The sequence below is a fragment of the Salvia splendens genome, chromosome 2, assembly GCF_004379255.2.
Source record: "Salvia splendens isolate huo1 chromosome 2, SspV2, whole genome shotgun sequence".
In the NCBI taxonomy this organism is placed as follows: domain Eukaryota; kingdom Viridiplantae; phylum Streptophyta; class Magnoliopsida; order Lamiales; family Lamiaceae; genus Salvia; species Salvia splendens.
Window position 1 is genome coordinate 9,871,091 of NC_056033.1, and position 19,636 is coordinate 9,890,726.

The window sequence follows — 19,636 nt, forward strand, 5'->3', positions numbered from 1 at the left end:
ATTCCGTTTTTAAAATAAAATCTTTGTTTTTAATTTTGCTTAAGAAACTTTATCGTATAGCATAAAAAATTATTATTGAAAAAATTATTTTACTTTTTAAAGAATATATTATTTTTATTAAAAGTTATCTTTTAATTTATTCAAAAACAAATTCAATTACTTTTATAAACAAAAAAAAAGACATGCATCCTAACACTTTTTATAGAATTTATATCTCATATTTATATTAAAAATAATTTTTATATATTTATATACTTTGATTTGAAATTTATATCAAGAAAAAACACAAATTTAAGGACACAAAGCCATAATAGAGCTACGTGAAAAAAATGTAACTAAGAGTAAAAATAAAAATAAAAACACTTCGAAAAAGATGTATAAAAGAGTGTAAAAATAATGCTACAAATGAGTGAAAAGAAAATGTACAAAGAGAAAATAAAAAATAAAAACAAATCCTAAGAGATCTATAAAAGAGTGTGTGGGTAAAATGTGTCCATCCAAAATCGTGGCAGAAGGGAATCGAACCCTCGTTTCCTACCCTACAATTGAAGGATCCAACCACTAGACCAATTATAATACTCCCTCCGTCCCACATTTAGAGTAACAATTAGTTATGGCACGAGTTTTAAGAAATTAGTAGAGTGTGTATTTAATGAAGTGAGAAGGTAGAGTGTGTAATAAATGAAGTGAGTAGGTGGAAAGTGAGATAGGTTGACTTTTTTTAGTTAAAAATTGTTTCTTCTTTCACTTTATTTAATTTTGGTTGTTTAAATAAGTTAGACTTATTATTTTTAATTTTACACCTTGGTTACTCTATTTCCTTTACATAAAATTAAGATAGGACAAAATTAAATTTTAAACTAAAATTTGAACAAGGAGCAATCACCTAATTTTCAGCCATCACATCAACACAAATTTGAAGAGGGAATTCATTCCATTTTCATTTACTCAAACCTCCAAATTAAGGAGGGAAAAATAATTTACAATCCCATGGAGGGAAAAATCCAAAATCAAAATAAAGGTAATCTACCTCTATAAATACATTCACTCCACATTTACACCAACAATTGCCAATTCCACCTACCTACACACCAACCAAAAGGTATTTATATGTAAATTCCCCTCAGAGCAATTTCATCATAGGGGAATGGAAATGGATCAAGATATGGAGCAACAGATGGAGCAACAGATGGAGCAGGAGAATATTCAGGATGCAGAACTGGAGCCAGGGCCGAGACAAGGCCTGAAGTTGAGCAGCCAAATGAAGAACCATATTGTACAGTTCCTACAACAGCAATGCCAAGCTGGAGCACTGCCACATGGTTCATTTCAAGAGGCAGCCAATAGATTCAAAGTGCACAGAATTACAGTGAGCCGATTATGGGGGATAGCCAAGCAGCAAATGTCAGATGGGCAGCCTGTTATCATGAGGGGCAGAGCATCAGGATATAAAAAGAAAACAGGTACAGTACATTTTGATGATGAAAAGTTCAAACAATTGTCTTTTCTTGAGAGATCTTGCTATAGAAAGCTTGCATGTAAAATGGGTGTTAGCAAGACAACAGTTGGTAGATGGGCAAAGAGTCACCTGATAAGGCCACATACAAATGCCATAAAACCAGCACTCACTGAAGCAAACAAAATCAGTAGAATGAGATGGTGTCTTACTCATATTCAGCCAGCTTTGGATGAAGGAAAGCTTCTTTATCATGCTATGCACAATACAGTTCATATTGATGAGAAATGGTTTTACATGACAAAAGCTTCAGACAGATACTTCCTGTTGCCGGATGAGGATGAGCCTTACAGGTCTTGCAAGTCAAAAAGATTTATCACAAAGGTGATGTTCATGTGTGCTGTAAGTAGGCCACAGTTTGGCACAGATGGTCAGACCATCTTTGATGGTAAAATAGACATATTCCCATTCACAGAACAAGTTCCAGCCAAAAGGAAGTCCAAGAATAGGCCAAGAGGGACATTAGAGACTAAACCTATACCATCAGTTAACAAGGAAGCAATGAGAGAATGTCTCTTGAATCAGGTATGGATATTTTTATCCCCTCACCTGCCTATTAGACATTGATAATGTCATCATTTAGCATTTTTTACATTGATTCATTCATCAAAGGCTGCAATTTTGCAAATCAGATCCAACAAACCAATAAAAGGCTGCATTTTTGCAAATCAGAGCCTCCAAACCTTCAAAGGGGTGGCTAGGTTCACAAAAACACAACCTATCAGACATTGATACTGTCATCATTTAGGATTTTTTACATTGATTCATTCATAATGCACAGATTATTCCAGCAATCAAGGCAAAGTGGCCAGCCAATGCAAGCAAGGATATCTATATCCAACAAGATAATGCCAAACCTCACCTAAGATCTTTTGACTCACAATTTGATGAGCTTGCAAGTTCAGATGGATTTAAGTTCCATCTAATCAGCCAACCAGCTAACTCCCCAGACACCAATGTATTGGACCAAGGCTTTTTTAGGGCCATTCAATCACTACAAGATGATAAAGTAGCAACCAACATAGATGAATTACTGGGTAATGTCTGGAGTTCTTTTGAGGAACTCACACCACAAACTCTGAACAATGTTTTTTTAACATTGCAAAGCTGCCTCAGTAAGATCCTTGAAGTGCATGGAGGCAACAACTACAAAATACCCCACTTGAACAAGGAAAGGCTGAGAAGAACAGTGGGGCTTCCTACATCCCTAGAAGTTGGGGAGAATTTGGTCAAAGAGAGCTTGGAGTATCTGCTACTACCTCAGAATGATGTGGGTGCCTCATATGACATAGGGCATTTAATGAATGTTTTACAGCTCTAAATAATCTACTTGGATGTTAGGGTTTACAGTATAAGCATCAAAGTAGTTTGGTGTTTAGGATGTAAACTTGTTTTTTTGGTTATAGCCTACATTTTGGGTTAGGTTTAATAGGCTGATTTCTGTGGAATGGTAACTAAGCCTGCTTGTAAATCTATAGACTACATTTTGTATGTATTCAAAGGCTGTAATTTTGCAAATCAGAGCCTCCAAACCATCAAAGGGTGGCTAGGTTCACAAAAAAACAACAAATACAGAGACATCATAGCTGAGCATGCATAACTCTCAGAAAAATATCATCACAGAGGAGCAACATTGCAAATCAGACCCAACAAACCAATCAAAGGCTGCAATTTTGCAAATCAGAGCCTCCAAACCTTCAAAGGGGTGGCTAGGTTCACAAAAACACAACCAATCCAGTCAATAAACAGATAATCAGATGTTATTCATCACAAAAACTTCATCATATGACATCAAACAAGATCAATTCATGCCAAAACAGCCTCCAAACCAAGCAAAGGGGTGGCTCAGAATTGAGAAAATACCCACAGTTTAGATGAGATCTTTCATGCCAGGCAACAAAATAAGCAGCATAGCTTTCTCATTCTCGGTGTACTCCACCTTTGATGAAGAAGCTGGTTGAGGTCCAGATTCGTCACAGGAGAGGGACGGTTCAGACCCGTCGAAGCCCTCAGCCGGCGGTTGGCGTTCAGACCCGTCAAAGCCGTCAGACGGTGGCTGGATTTCAGATCCGTCGAAGAAACAAGCCGGTGGGGGAAGCTCAGATTCATGGACGACCTCAGACCCATCAACGCCCGCAAACCATCTCCGATGTCCAGATCGGTGGTAACAATCGACCACACGGTCGATTTCCCACCGTTCAATCACTTCCGGTGGTGTATCAGGGACTATTAGGGTTTCACACTCCGACAATGGATCCCAACCTTCCGCCATGAGAAGCGAATAGAGAGAGACGGGAATGGTGGAGTGATAATAGTAGGAGCCGATTAGGGGTCCAACAATTTAGATCGGCGATTGGAGTAGGAGGCGATTAGGGTTCGGGAATGGGGGAGACGGGAAATGGTGGAGAGCGAGAGTAGATGAAAGTCAAATGAGGGGGGTTGGGGGGTTGGGGGTGGGGTGGGGGGGTTATGTTTTTTGTTTTTTATTTTGGGTTTATTTTTGTGTTTATAATGGCATTTGAGTGTAATTTTGTTGAATAATAGGGTAAATTTCTATGTCCAAAAATGGAAAATTCTAAATGTAACTCTAAAACTGGGACGGACTTTTTTGGCAAAATGTCACTCTAAAACTGGGACGGAGGGAGTATAATTCATTTGCATTAGTTCAATACACTATTAGCACGAAATTTTGAGGGTACACTCGTACCCCTTGTTCCTTAATAGATCCACCAGTGCTCATGAGTCATGACTAACTGTCAAGTAGCTGGTTCTTCTAGGACTTGACCTGGTGGATTGTTTGGGACCTTGGGCCAAATATGTGTAATCACATACTCCATCGGATAGAACAGTAGGTTTTTAGTAGTATTATTTTAGTTATTTGGGCTAATGTACAATTTATTTCCCGCTACAACTACCAAACTAAAAATTGGTATAAATAAAAAAATATACACATAATAAACCGCGCATGTGATACAAAATATTTGGGGAGTAACAAATAGTACGAGTGCTCGGATTTCAACTTCAATATTTCAAACACACTACACTAACATGTGTATGTGAAATGTTTGAATTGATGAGAGTATATATAAACATTAGGTAAACCGGAAAGGTTGGGGTGTGGAAAAAGACACTTGGCCTTTCGAAATTTATGATAGATAGATAGAAACATTACATGAAAAAAAAGGAGAAATTCCTCTACCCCAAACATAATCATTAGTAACTAATCACCCTACTTATTAGTACTATGCTCCAACTACTAACTCAATTAATATAGTACAATTTGAACAGAACAATCAATCACCTTTATTTAACGTCCGATCAATACTTCCCCTAATTATAGCCCATAGCTTAAAAACATGATAACAATCCTCATTTTTCCATCAACGGCCGTGATCAGTTCCAAAGAGGCTGCTCGGACGAAAAACCGAGATCGTCATCGTCCGAAAACGACGCCGTGGTGGAATCGATGATGTAGGTAGCCAAATTATGTTGATGATAATTTTGCGAAGACATGTCCATGCAAATTATGGCCATGAGATTAGCATTTTGGGATTGCATGTTTAGTAGCTGAGCCTGGGCTTTAGCTAGTTGCTGGTGGAGGTCGTTCACTTGTTTCTGAAGCTGCCAAATAGCGCCGGCGCATCCATACACCGGCTCTCTTAGCCTCGCGTTTGCCTCGTACACCATGCTGCTCACCGCGTCCTCCCTTTGACCCTCCGGAACCTCCTGCTTTTCGCATAGCGACAAGTCTTAATTTTGTTACTTGGATTATACTCTCATTGACAAAACAGAGACAATATTATTGTACTATGAGAAGCTGTTCAGTTTGCAAGATTATATCTCAAGATTAAATATGTACTGTATTATAATATTTGGTTCATCAGATTGAATCTCACTACTCAATCTTATTTGGATAATTAGTCATAGCCACATCTCTCGAACTAAAATAATCTCACAACTCAATCTTAAATTACATCTCATGATTATTTTGTTTAACAAACCGAACGGTTACTAATAGTAGAATATTCTTACCTGCAAGAACTTGATGATATTGCTGGCACCAAATACACGGTGAGCAGTGCTGAACTTGAGAGGATCATGAGGTGGGAAATAAGGAGCGAGGACGCATTTTTCGACGCATCGACGGCGCAGAATCTTGCAGGCGGCGCAGGGGCTGAGCACCACCGCTGATTGAGGAGATGAGGAGGAAGACGGTGAGCTTGCACTTACGTCACTGCCCTCCATTTCTTCAAGAATTTGTTTTTGTAGATTTTCTTCAGTGTGAAGAAAAAATTTTGGTTGGGAATTTATAGAAGCAGAGCGGCGAGTCGTTTTCTTTGAACAGAAAAACTATACATTTTGATATGGTTGTTAGTTACTGTTAGTATAATTTTTCTCTTTCTTCTTTTTGTTTTTTAAAGCTGTGTGAAATTATAGAGTGCAGTTTTTGGACTTTTTGGAGGCTAGACGATTTTTATAAATTACTCCCACCTTTCACAAAGATTGTCTCACTTTGACCAGAGACGGATTTTAAGAAACGTAATGAAAAGTGAGTTGAAAAAATTAGTAGAATGTTGGTCCTACTTTAATATATTAGTTTTATAATAAAATGTGAGTTAGAATGAGTTAGTAGAGTATGAGGGTCCACTACAAAAAATGATAAAACGTGAAATGAGACAAATTTTATAGGACGGACGGAAATGAAAAAATGAGACAATCTTTGTTAGTGAAGGAGTAACTTTCTGTTTTCTTTATAAAAATTGTAAAATGACGGGGCATTCGTTTTTAGACAAAACCACATGTTATATTGAAAACAATAAATTTCTACCCTTCCAATGTTGTCGGGAAATCTATTCCTCATCTGTTAATAGGTGAAAGAAAAAGAAAGGAAACAGATGAAGAAATAAAGTGGAAATTTCTGAATAATTTAATATATATGTGAATTCAGTTACCTTATACTAATAAAGAAATAAATATACTGATAGTGATAGAATGGTTAATATTGTACATAAATAATTTTAGTTTGAATATAATTCTAGTTTGAAATAATTCTAGTTTGAATATGTAGTGATAAATAATTTTATTATATATGTGAACTTAGTTATTCCTATACTAGAGAAAAGTTATATTGTTGCCATATTGTAACACATTGGGATGCAGTAATATATAGTACTTATAGGCTTGTGGAGTACTGTTTATGAATTTGCAGAAGAAAAAAAGGAATAGGTCCACACGGCATTCAGTGGCAACAAATTGTAACCATTTAAAATTTTCAAGAAAATTTTAAAACTGTCGACAATCTCTTGAACACAACCACTGCATTATTGTGTAGGGAAAGAATAGATATGGATATTATACTGGAGAGTTGCATCAACTTTTGGTTTTCAATATCATATTTCATGTGATATTGAATATATGCGACCTGCACTAATAAAATAATATAAATAAATTATTGATCACATGATAGAATCGGATATGAACACCGAATCATGGGATCGGCTAATTTTGTTATGATTTGTGAGCATAAAGATAATTATAATAAAAATAATGGAATTTATATTAAATCATGAATTTATAATTTTTCTCAATTATTTTTTCATTTTTAAATAATGTCTTCTAGTGATTTTTGTAAATGGATGAGATAATGAAAAAAATTAAAATATTTACTCAGTATAATTTAATATTCTAATATCAAATGTTATAAAACTGATTAAAATTTCATCATTTAAATAATTAGTACTAGTATTCTTAAAAAATGATATGATATCACCTTTTTAAAACTAATACTTTCTTCGCCCATAAAAAATAGTTCTATTTGTAGATGACACGAGTTTTTTAATGAGAAATTTGGTAACGTAAGAGAGAATGAAAAAAAGTAGGTTAAGTAAGAGAGATATTGAAAAAAAATATGTAAAGTATGAGAGATGAGAAAAGGTGGATAAAGTACGAAAAAGACATTTTCTATTTACAAAAATGAAATAATTTTTATAGATATTTAAAATAACAAAATGTAATTATTTTTCATGGACTGAGGGAGTAGTATGTCCTTATACAAGTTTTTATTTAGACTAAAGTCCCAAAATGGTCCTTAACATATTGCGTTTTTTTTTTATTTTGGTCCAAAACATTATCTTTTGAATTATTCGGTCCCTCACATTTGAAATCGGATCACATTTGGTCCATTTTAGACGGTTCCGTCAAATATTTGACGATTTTAATTACCGGGTCACAAATCCGTTACTAACTGGGAGAAACTGATCCGTCACTAATCCGTCACTAATCCGTCACTAATCCCACTCCATCCCCGACTCCCACCTCGGCGTCCCCCTCCTCTAGCGCTTCGTCACCGAAGACCAAAGCAAGAAGCCTAACCAAGACTCCCCCCACCCCCTCCTCGAATCCGAGAAGCGCTACTTCGAACTCACCTTCAACAAAGAGTTCAGAGGCACCGACCTCGACTCCTACATCCCCTCCGTCCTCCACCGTGCCAAAATCATCAAAGAACAGAAAAAAATCGTCAGACTCCGCACGCTCGCCGGGGCCCCCTCCTACTGCTCCTCGTCAGTCTGGGAATCCGTCAACCTGGAGCATCCCTCGACGTTCGAGACGCTGGCGATGGAGGCGGAGCTGAAGAGAAGGATCACGGAGGATTTGGATCGGTTTGTGAGGAGGAAGGAGTTCTACAGGCGGGTGGGGAAGGTGTGGAAGAGGGGGTACCTGCTGTACGGCCCCCCGGGACGGGGAAGTCGAGCTTGATTGCGGCGATGGCGAATTATCTCAAGTTTGATATCTACGACTTGGAGCTGACGAATGTGAGGCGGGATTCGGATTTGTGGAAGCTGCTGCTCAGGCCTACTAACAGGTCCATTCTTGTCATTGAGGATATTGATTGCACCGTCGACCTTCCCGACCGGAAAGGCTCCTCCGCCGCAGCCACACCCCTCTTGAAGGCGGGAATGCCTTGAGGATTAGTGACGGGTTTTGTGACGGATTAGTGACGGATTGGTGACGGATTAGTGACGGTTCAGTTTCTCCCAGTTTGTGACGGATTAGTGATGGATTTGTGACCCGGTAATTAAAACCGTTAAATATTTGACGGAACCGTCTAAAATGGACCAAATGTAATCCGATTTCAAATGTGAGGGACCGAATAATTCAAAAGATAATATTTTGGACCAAAATCAAAAAATGCAATATGTTAAGGACCATTTTGAGACTTTAGTCTTTTATTTATTTAAAAGTTGAGTGGATTTGCCGAATCCATGTGTAAGTTTATTTTGTCAATGTGTTAAAAAATGCTCCTTATCACGACTATCTATTTATTTGAAAGTTGAGTCAGATTTACCAAACAATTGTGTAAATTTTTCTTTTTCGTTGAATTTAAAAATACTACAAATCAAGATTAGGGAGCAAAGTCATTTGGCAAAAATCTAAATAATCTTATAATCAGGGACGGATCCAGGAATATAAATGAACGGGGGCAAAATTATATGTATTGGAAATTTGAGAATTTGAGAAGGGGCAAATATAAAGAAATTTCAAAAAAAAATTACAAAATTGACAAAATAGCATATAGTAAAAATATTTGAGGAGGGGCATTTGCCCCACCTTATATTAAGGTGGATCCGTCCCTGCTTATAATCAACATAATATCAATTATCAAACACATGCAAAAAGAAGAACACAAAAACTAGCAAACACATCAATATTAGGTACGCTTCCATAAACAAAGGTAAAGATCCCGCATAACATATCGCATACAAATATGGAACAAAAGAGAGATCTAATAATCATAGATAGCAAGATAGAAAACGTACCAAGATAAACTATAACTAAAACAAAGCCCTAAACTGCCTCTATCAGTATCAGTAGTTTTCGAGAATTTAAATGTGTCATGCATATGTCGTCATCTACAAGGAAATTTGAAAAAAAAGGATTTAGCCATCTTATTATAGTAATATCTAAGATAAGATCGATATATGAATTGCCATATGTAAGGAAAACTAACTCAGTTGATTAAAGAGACAATGATGACCTGGGGATACGCGGCAATTTACGAGAATTTAAATACTCCATGTGTTGGAGTACTTATTTATCATTGTATTTGTACATACACCAAACTCATATTAATGTTCTAAAAAGTTTACTGAAAATAATATGAAAACAAGAAATCTCTGTGTGATTTGTCAATATAATTTTATTTTACGGCCAACATATATAGCAGGTCATTTAGTTTGAAATGTTTATCTTTTGAATTTCATTTAGTTTGAATTTTAGTCATTTAAATATTAATGTAGTAAACTGATCACTTTCCTTAGTCTTCGTAAAGTCTGGTGGCTAGTTGAGTTAGGTTTATCTTGACCATTGTAAAACTATATATCCATTTTCCACAAATTTAGTCATTCGCTCATTCTCATTCGTTTACGGAAAGGGTCTATTTAAATTAATCATTATTTACAATGAATATATTCTCGAAACTACCAAACTAATTATCTCATTCCACTTGTGCATTATAATCTAGCTAATACGGCAGTATTAATCGTTAAACTTTTTTAATTTTTGTTAGCATACATAAAAAAAAGGTTGTAGTATTTCATTAAACATCGTCTTAGTTTGGTATTTTTTGTGCTTTATTGAATTGTAATCTATAAATTTAACTTCGTAATCAATAATTAAGTACTTTTATGCATTAATTTCTAATAAAGTTAACTTTCAATCTATTTCCCGCTCATAGTATATAGTGTTATTTAATAAACACGCTGATCGTCTTCTGCTGACTTAAACTATCGAGTCTTTGTATAATAAACTTTAAGACCATGTTTGGTTGGCGGGAAAGTAAAGTTGGCAAGGAAAATGATTTCTGGGAAAATGAATCCCGGGAATATGATTTCTAATAACTTTACTTTCCGTGTTTGGAAAATATCAAGATTTTAAAGTATATATTTGATTTAAACACTAAACTAAAAATATACTTATAATTTTTTATTTATAAAAAATAATAATACATATTATTTAATAAATTATTAATTATAAATGATAATAATTATATTATTTTATTTATTATTACGATGGATAGTTTAAATACGGATTATACATCATAATATATAATAATATAATAATAAATAAGATTATTATTATTATTATTATCATTATATTTACTTAATTTTTAATTGAATAAATTTTATAATTTAAAATTTCACTACAATTTTATTGTTAATTACTAATTTATAAATTAATAATTATTATATGATTATATAATTATAATTATATTTAATTATTTAATAAATTATTATTATGATAATAAAAATAAAAATAAATATTAATAATATAGTTATAATTATGATAATTTGAATTATAGTTATTTATTATCCTGAAATTAAGTATGATTTATACTTTTAAATTATTTTTAAAACATTGTAATAAATAATAACAATAAAAATAATGATGATGATGATGATGATAATAATAATAATAATAATAATAATAATAATAATAATAATAATAATAATAAACTGTACTATATTGCATTAAATATGTAAGAATCTTAAAACTGGTAAAAAGAATACCTAAGAAAAGTTAGGATTCAGAATCTTGGAAAGTTGTACTAACTTTCCTTGTTTCAGGATTTTGATTACTTTCCCAGTTTGATTAAAAACGGAAACAAACACAGAAATTTAAAATTTAAGGAATCAAATTACTTTCCCAGACAGAATTTTGGCAACCAAACATGGCCTAAAAGTATTCCACTAAAAAAATCAATTTTGAGTAGGTTTACAAAATTGCCCTATTTTTGGTAGAAATACCAAAAGGCCCATAACAAAGTCTTGTACAGTTCCTTTCTAATTTTTCATTTTTTTGGGTTAAGGTTGGATTTTCTGGGAGCATAATGATGGGCCGTTGCTAAATACGTATTAATGTGCAGCTTAGTTTTCTCCAGGCCCATTACCACCATTTTTACTCCTCCCACCACCAACATAGAAATAGAGTCTGCAAGATGAAGTTTCACACTCATCCAAGGTTGAAAAAACACGTTTGAGCAATAGATTTTGTCATTTTCTGGGTGTATCAAGTCTAGTTAATCTTGTTTGAGTTTTGCAGGAAAAATATTGCGAATTCATGAAACTGGATCTATTTAGATAATTGTATTCATGCATAACACAAGTTGCTTGCTAGAAATGCTTTTAAATCACAAATTAGAATAAATGCTAAGATGTGAATTCTACAAACTAGAGTCGTCCTGGTTGATTTTCTAAAGAATTGTCGATTGTTTCCTATGTATCCAACATGAATCGCTGTATTCTATAAAAAATCTTCTGATCTATTTTTCGAACTCCTTATTCATTTTTTTGTGGGCAAAACTTATGAAAAAATCACTGGCTAAAATAGAAAAGAGACATTACTTTTAGCTACAGAGTAGGAGATGAAGAATTTTAATTTATGAAATTAAATTGAAAATATTGACTTCCTCTGGAATTTCCAAAAAATTCAAATAGTAAATTAGGATTTCGGATTTCTGTCTTTATGTAGTCTCATTTTTATAAAGTTATGTAACTTATGTTGTCTTGTTTAGAGTAGTAAATGATTGAAGATTTTAGTTTGTCTTGATGAGATTTATGAATTAATAATATGTATTAATATTCATGCGAAATTTTGATATATAGTTTTTTTTTTCATGATGGTACTGATGTTTAACTATTAAACTATATAAGTTCTTGAAAATATGTTATTGATGCATGTTTGCAGGACTTTTGTATTAGATATTTAAAGTATTTTGATTTATACGTCGATAAATATCCATTAAATCGATCAATGATTTGTATATACTATTAGTTAAATCAAGCAAATATTCTAGTGCATGACAAATGCCATTTTATCTTTGATACGAACTAATTTAATCTAAAATGTTATGCTATGCGGTCGGACTCGGACCGATCCCACCGTCGAAAGTTGAAACCTCTCATTTTGACTTTCCCAAGAAAATTAAGAATCAAGGAAAAAAAGTATGGCTTCACCGTCTTAACCCATCACACCGATTCTATTCCATATTACACATACACATTTTTCTCATTTCCCTTCCTACATTTTCTGACCATATCTAACAAAATCATCGCCGCTTCCGTTCTTTAATTCTTCTCCCACCAATTTCTAATCTTTTTCGTTTCCGCTTTAACGAATTTTCAAGGAACGGAGGTGCTGCACATAATTCATAATGGTTCAGATTAAAGAGTTGTATCCTTTCTTTCCCTTTGTTTCCTATCTCTGCCTTTGATCATCGCGTTTTTTTGTGCATATTGTTATGAATCCTGATGCAATTGTTTCATTTCCATGCTTCTTAAAACAAGTTTTTTTTTTCTAGGAAATTTCCGAAAGTTTATATTTTTATGCGAATTTTGCAATGCATATTATACTCTGTTTTTTCCTTGACCAACCTGCCTTTTCCTTACTGGCGTTGTGTTGCAGTCGGATTGTTATGCCGTTATCAGTGGAAGAGGTAATTGCTATTAATGTTTCAAGGAAATACAGAATTGATATATATTTCTGATGTAATGCTCATTTGCAGCCTGTCTGATTATTTTGGTTTTTGGCAGTTTCAAGTAGCTCAGATGTACATGGTTATGAAAATGCAGCAGCAGAACACCAATTCGACGGAAGGGGTGGAGGTGTTGGAGAACAAGCCTTTCGAAGACGAAGAAATTGGAAAAGGCCAATACACTTTGAAAATTTATAGGCTGCAAAGGTAGTTTTTGTTGCTATTTGCATACTTTAGATCCTTCAACTGGTTTGTTAGGATTGTGTTTCTATCTAAATGCTGTTTATCATCTTGCTCTGTATTTACTGTTATTGTTTATTTTGGCAGTGGTGTTATAGTGCCTATCTTTGATAACGGATTATGGATTTATTTATTTTAATCTGTGATTTCCAGCAAAGCTCCTGCTTGGTTGTCTAAATTTGCCCCGGCCGATGCTCTTGTGATGCAAGAGGAAGCTTGGAATGCATATCCAAGGTGTAAATCAGGTTTGTTTTCTCTATCTATTCATGTTATCATCTGAATATTTGTTTAAGTTGTCTTTTGTCTTGATAATTGAAATATTTTCATCGTTGTTCATTTCATGGGGCGAATCTCAATCCGACTCGAGCAGTTATCAAGGTATATGGATAATGTATGTTGCTTGATTCTCTATCTACAGGCGATCTTCCTGGATTTTGATAATAGTTTTTTGGGTTTTTGATGTATTTCAGTGCTTGTATTTCACAAGGTTTATTCTTACTATAGAAACCATTCACGCAGCTGACTGCGGTCTATCTGAAAATGTAAGTTATACGCCACCGGCTCATGATATTTCAGAAACAAGTTTGTGATGTATTGTAGTAGGTGTTTCCATGAGCAAGGTTGTAATTCTTTTTCCTTTTGGTTTTGTCGTCGGACATGTAGGTACATGGCCTCACTAAAGAGCAATTGGCAACTAGGCAGGTGGAGACCCTTGCCATAGCTTCAGATACCAGAGATTATTGGAGCTATATAATTGGGGCTAGCAACTTCGATTTTTCACAGTTTCAATCAGCTCGAACTGGCCGTGGTCCATTATTAGATGGATGGCAGGTTGGTGTCTCCTCTTCAATTACCTGGAACAAACCAAAGTAGTGGGTGTCTTTTTTTTCTATCTTCATTTACCTGGAATAAACCAAATATTGCCTATTCTTTTGAAAGATATCTGTGAGTTCCTTTGGTTGTTCATGACACTGAAACTAGTTGGATGGTATTCCTGGATGCTTTTGAAACAAATAATGTTATGTTGCTTGTAATTGTCATACAATCCAGAAAATTCGGATTATATTTAACAGCTTTCTCGATGCCTAATTGTGAGAGTCAGCATTAGAGCATTAAATTTAACATGTGTCTCGATGCCTAATTCAGATTCAATTTAACAGGTTCTATCGACTATTTCTGTAAATGATGTCTGGAAAAAAAATCTGTAATAAATTGAAATTGATTATCAACTTTTACTGGCTAGAGCATGATAGAGTATTTGAAGATCAGTTAGGAATCATTATCAAACTTTAGCGACTAAAGAATGAAGTATATGTCCATGATATTCCACCCAACTAGTATTATTTGTATACTATCCAGTAACATGTGGTGAATATAAACATCCCTCACTTTCTGGCAGAACTGTAACCAATTTGATACGATGTGTATCTACGATAGGGGCAATGTCAAAACCAAGGATTTTCACTATAGAATTTTCGGATGCAATTTACAATGGGAGAGCATCTCTATTTATAGGCAACATGTCGAGCACTAATACTAGTCACACTAGGAAACATATCCCAAAGGAAATATTTTTTAACGAAACAAATCATAAATATGGTAGTGCACATATTGGGCCAGGGTTATTTCCTTTCAGGCTCTATAGTATTTAACAAGAACTGAATGGAAAAGATGCATTGACATGTACTCCTATATGCTTTTGCTGTCTAATTTGCAATGTGGCCTAAATAAGGTTTTTCTTCAGCTTCATTACTTGATGTTTTCAGGAGCAATGTGATCCAGTTATGACAGCTTATAAGTTGGTGACGATAGATGTTCCGTACTGGGGCTTCGGCAGTAAACTTGAACAAGCTTTGCTTGCGGTATGATTTTTAGTAGGATAATATGCCCATGTTCTAGAGTAGGAATATTTTCACAAATCCTATGCTTCGTCTCACAGTTATTCCATGCACATTACAGATATGAGTATACTGTAGAAAAGTAAATAGTCACTGAAGCAGTATCATTTTTCCCCAAAGCACATTTTGATGCCATATACCTCGTAGGATAGCCATCCGTTGATACCACCTAGTTTAACTGAATGTTACAGCTATAGCATCCATGTAGTCTGAATGAAACTTTATGCATCGTATTTGCATTTGATCTTGTTTTTCACATTATGTACCTACAGCCTTTGTCTGCGTAATATTTCAGGGTGAAAAGGCACTCTTTCTTGAAAGTCATAGAAATTGCTTCGGTTGGATTGATGAGTGGTTTGGGATGAATGTGGATATGATGCGTGATCTTGAGAAACAAAGTGATTCTTCATTGAACGAGGTAAAATATGATTCAAATATCAAAGCATCACTTCTCACTTGAGGAAATGTTGCTGCTATGTACTCGTACATCTCTTCCCCTGGGAATTTTATAGTATATCCGAAGCTCTTCGTGTTGTCCTGAGTTGGTGCACACGCATATTCTTCCTTTCTATCAAAGTAAAAAAAGATGAGCAACGGAATTTGTTATTTTACCCTCTTTTATTCCTATCCCTGTGTCAATAATTGATATGCCATGTCATCTTCAAACGACATGATTGTTTTTATTTGAAGATGAACTTTGTGTAACAACTAATGCCAGATATTTTAAATTCTCGTGCTGATGCAGAAACTAGGTAGGCCTGGTCTAGTTGAAAACGGGGTGGAGTCAGATGGTAGACTAGAAGGTGCTGGTGCTAAGGATCTTGTAAGAGTTCCTGAATCCTAGATATCATGCTTCTGATTTTGCTTATTTACATTAGTTCTCGTCTCGTGAAGACACCGGGGCGTGTTCAACTGTAGAAGACTCTAGGCATAGATCGACACGTGTGAAAAGGTCAAATTCCTTCTACCTCTTCCTTTTTTGTTAGAAGCTGGAACACAAATTTAGACATCTGATGACAAAAGCTGCTGTTGCTGCTTTGATGCATTCATCCACATTTCTGGAGATGCATTTAGATTATTTGAATCGTATCCTAGTTGTAATTTATTCTTTTGTTCAAATTGTTATCAACTATAGTAATGTTATCTCTTGTAAATAATTGATTTAGACTATCATCTACTGGTTAATCGTTCGATGTTCAAGGGCTGTTTAATAGAGATAGTTAACCATTTTAGTGAAAAGAAAAGTTTAAACAATAGTTACATATCTTATTCCAATGATCAAATGGTTCCTTCAAATCATGATTTCTAAAATGATGCAATCTTCTATTCCACGCAAATTCCCTAATAAGTATCCACAAGTTTACGAAAATGCTTTAGTTCTTCGTTCGGGTCAGTGGGGGCAGTCTCAGAAAAGCCGGCTAGGGCGAGCTTTCTGCATACGGGTCTCACCATGGGGATCATCGAGCTGTTTGTTGTGTCTGACAGCGGCTAAGGCAACGACATACACTAAAACTAAGATGATGAGGATTATAACGTTGATGACTGAGACTCTTCTCCAGCTCGTCTTGAGGCTGGCTAATACGCCTGCCTTGCATGAGCCGCAGCTGTAGCATAGCTGATGCTGCTCGTTGCTCCACTGTGCGCAGTCAGGGTCCGTTCCAGTCAGCCCTCCGCCCGAGATCCAGAATGTCTCGTTCATGTATGTGTACCCACACGACGTTGGTGGCTTGCAGCATCCCGACTACATACAATTTCAAAATTCATGTTAATATATTAATCATAAAGAAAGAAATTGGATTTTCATTCTCAGAGAGGCCACCAAACGTCAGTATCTGGTCATACATTTATCAGCACATCAAAAACTATGGAGAGTAGTTTGTAAGTTTATTCAGAACAATAGTTTATAATGATTATTTATTGCTAGTTTAAATTATACTACTAAATCCTAATGCACGACCAAATAACCAATCATTCAGAGATTATTTTTAAATCATTTTAGTTCATACGAATACAAATGTGATTTTAAGATCATTTTAGTTGATACAATCTTGTGCCTTTATTTCATATGAAATAAAACAATCTAAAAATGACTTATGTAGGATTTAGTTATGCATATGTCATCATGAGCAATAACACTTGTGTTTTTTACGCTAGAAAGGAAGAAAACACCTGCATATTGCAACATAAATAAATCAGAGAGATAATTAAACTTACCAACTTTTTCGAAGCAAATGAATAAAGATTTTTATAGTGGACTGGGAATAAAGCGAGAGAAATAAAAAAAGTAAATGAAGACAAAATGTAAAAAGGTTATTTCACTAGGTTGATTGTCTTTATATAGCCTTTGCCGCATTTAGAAGAACAAGCAATAAAAAAGAGAAAAAGAAACCCTACTTTTTTATATTCTGCAACCAAAGAGGTTTAAAGCAAAAGGCTTCATCACCATTCACCATTCACCATTCAAAAGAGAGAGATTTATGCAAAACCATATAGCCCCTACACGTTTGTGTAACTTGAACTGATGAACTAAGAAATGGTATATATATACTCCATTATTTTCACAAAAATTATACTAGTACTTTTGATAATCAAGACTCAGAGAATAAATAATCTAACGATTTATGGCCCCAATTTGGTCTAGCATTAATAGATGTAGGCAAATTCAAGTTGTTCTTTTTTAAAAAATGAACTTTAATCAAATAGACCTGGGATAAAATAGTATATATGGGTGTCTGTTATATTTACATAAAGCATGATTTGCAGTTCGTTCGTATGTGCTTGGCACAAATGAACTGACCAATTGGGAAACACACTTTAATTGTTTAGATTCTGAAAGCATTTCTACTTTCATTGAATCAAATAAAAAAAATAAGTGACACAAAAGCTTTGTACGTACTCCTCATTTGGTTATGAATTTGATTGTAGGTTATATCCATATTCCCAATTAGGGGTCATTTCTTAACTGGTAAGCTTTCGCATGTTAGACCAACCATATATAACCTAGGATAATTTAATTTATTAAATGGAATGATAAAAATAAAAACGCAAATGCGTGTAACATAATTTTACTCCACCACTCAATTATGGCTTTAGTAGTAACATAATTTTAAGAACATATGCCTCTAAAATTTCTGTAGATCATTTATATGTCACGTTTCATATAGTATGAATAAAATATTTAAAGAGGAATTAGTTACCTCAATGGGGGTGAGTTTCCTGAGGTAGAAGAGCTCGGGAGACTCGGGAAAACCTCCGACGTATCTATGCAGCTTGCGGCACACGTGCGAGGCCCGAATGCAGTCGCTGATCTTGGCCCAGTAAATCGGAGAGGAAACCCGGTCAGCGAGCCAACCGGAGTAGTCCTGCAGGGAGTAGTCGAGGTACACCCGGTTCATCACGGGGCGCCCGGCGCCCCTCTCCGTGGCGGAATAAGCGAAGATCACGAAAAATACGAGGGCCGCGATGACGAAGAACATGGCCCAAAGGTAGACGTACATGAGGAAGGTGTTGCGGTAGCAGGCGCCCGCGATGCCCGCCAGTGACACCACCATGACGGCGATGCCGATCAGGATGAGCGGCCACTGGAGGAACTTCATGCAGTCGGTGCTGCTTGCGCGGCTGCTCAGCCATATGCCGCCGCCTATGATCGGAAGGGAGAGGAGGAAGCTCAGGAAGTTGAGGAATCCGATTAGGTTGTTGCTCTTTGCCATATATCTCCTTTTTTTTTGTTTTCTGTTTTTTTCTTTCTTTGCAAGCTTAGTTTATGAAGATATATAAAGGAAGGCCAATAATGCGATGTATAGAGATATATAGGAATGTGGAACAGTGGAAAGACCACTTTTTATGGTTTTCACTTTATGATTTTATTTTTTTTCATTTATGTTGAATTGTAAAATTTGTTTTTTCTTTCCAAATAAAAATATAGGAGTACCACATAAATATATTTCAGTATTGGACTGTTCTATGTTCTATCTTGATAGTCTACTCATGTGTGGAGGTTTGCACCAATCGGCTCCTTTTTTTATTTTTGAAATATATATGGAAAATAAAATTCAAGTTTATCAACTTTGGACCACATGGGCTAAGGCCCAATTCACCAATAATGGGCTTTAGATTTAGGCAGATCACACTGTTCTTTTGGAACCTGAAAAAACGGAACGATCTATATACCCCTCCATCCAAAAAAATAGTCTCATTTGTGAACGCCACAGAATTTAATGAGAAATTGATAAAATAAAATAAACAAGAAGAAAAATAGATGAAGTAAAAGAGATAGAGAGAAAAAGTAAGCAAAGTATGAGAGAGAGGATAAAAAGTACTCCATAAAAGTATGAAAGATAATTTTTCTATTTTAAGAAATGAGACTATTTTTTGTGGATATCTAAAAAATAGCAACATAAGACTATTTTTCATGGACTGAGGGAGTATATGTGAATAAATATTAAATGTGAT

The 19,636-nt window shown here is 35.0% G+C and overlaps 4 protein-coding genes across 4 annotated transcripts; 2 read left to right on the forward strand and 2 right to left on the reverse strand.

Annotated features, from left to right (window-relative positions):
* Positions 1-1,147: 1,147 nt before the first annotated feature.
* On the forward strand, positions 1,148-1,913 carry LOC121773195. The gene is made up of 2 exons (XM_042170013.1): positions 1,148-1,840; positions 1,884-1,913. The coding sequence occupies exons 1-2, from the start codon at positions 1,148-1,150 to the stop codon at positions 1,911-1,913; spliced, it is 723 nt and encodes a 240-aa protein (XP_042025947.1).
* Positions 1,914-4,628: 2,715 nt separating this feature from the next.
* Positions 4,629-5,836, reverse strand: LOC121770118 (LOB domain-containing protein 1-like). The gene is made up of 2 exons (XM_042166914.1): positions 5,549-5,836; positions 4,629-5,242 (listed from the first exon to the last, which is right to left on the reverse strand). Exons 1-2 carry the CDS (start codon positions 5,759-5,761, stop codon positions 4,910-4,912), a joined length of 546 nt encoding a protein of 181 aa, XP_042022848.1. The 5' UTR covers positions 5,762-5,836; the 3' UTR covers positions 4,629-4,909.
* A 6,693-nt stretch (positions 5,837-12,529) lies between these two features.
* On the forward strand, positions 12,530-16,363 carry LOC121787480 (phosphatidylinositol transfer protein 1-like). Its single transcript, XM_042186214.1, has 10 exons — positions 12,530-12,745; positions 12,977-13,007; positions 13,105-13,253; positions 13,440-13,531; positions 13,657-13,664; positions 13,757-13,828; positions 13,950-14,117; positions 15,053-15,148; positions 15,480-15,602; positions 15,930-16,363. Exons 1-10 carry the CDS (start codon positions 12,726-12,728, stop codon positions 16,026-16,028), a joined length of 858 nt encoding a protein of 285 aa, XP_042042148.1. The 5' UTR covers positions 12,530-12,725; the 3' UTR covers positions 16,029-16,363.
* Positions 16,364-16,429: 66 nt separating this feature from the next.
* Positions 16,430-18,958, reverse strand: LOC121787489 (tetraspanin-3-like). Its single transcript, XM_042186226.1, has 2 exons — positions 18,382-18,958; positions 16,430-16,925 (listed from the first exon to the last, which is right to left on the reverse strand). Exons 1-2 carry the CDS (start codon positions 18,892-18,894, stop codon positions 16,590-16,592), a joined length of 849 nt encoding a protein of 282 aa, XP_042042160.1. The 5' UTR covers positions 18,895-18,958; the 3' UTR covers positions 16,430-16,589.
* Positions 18,959-19,636: the final 678 nt, after the last annotated feature.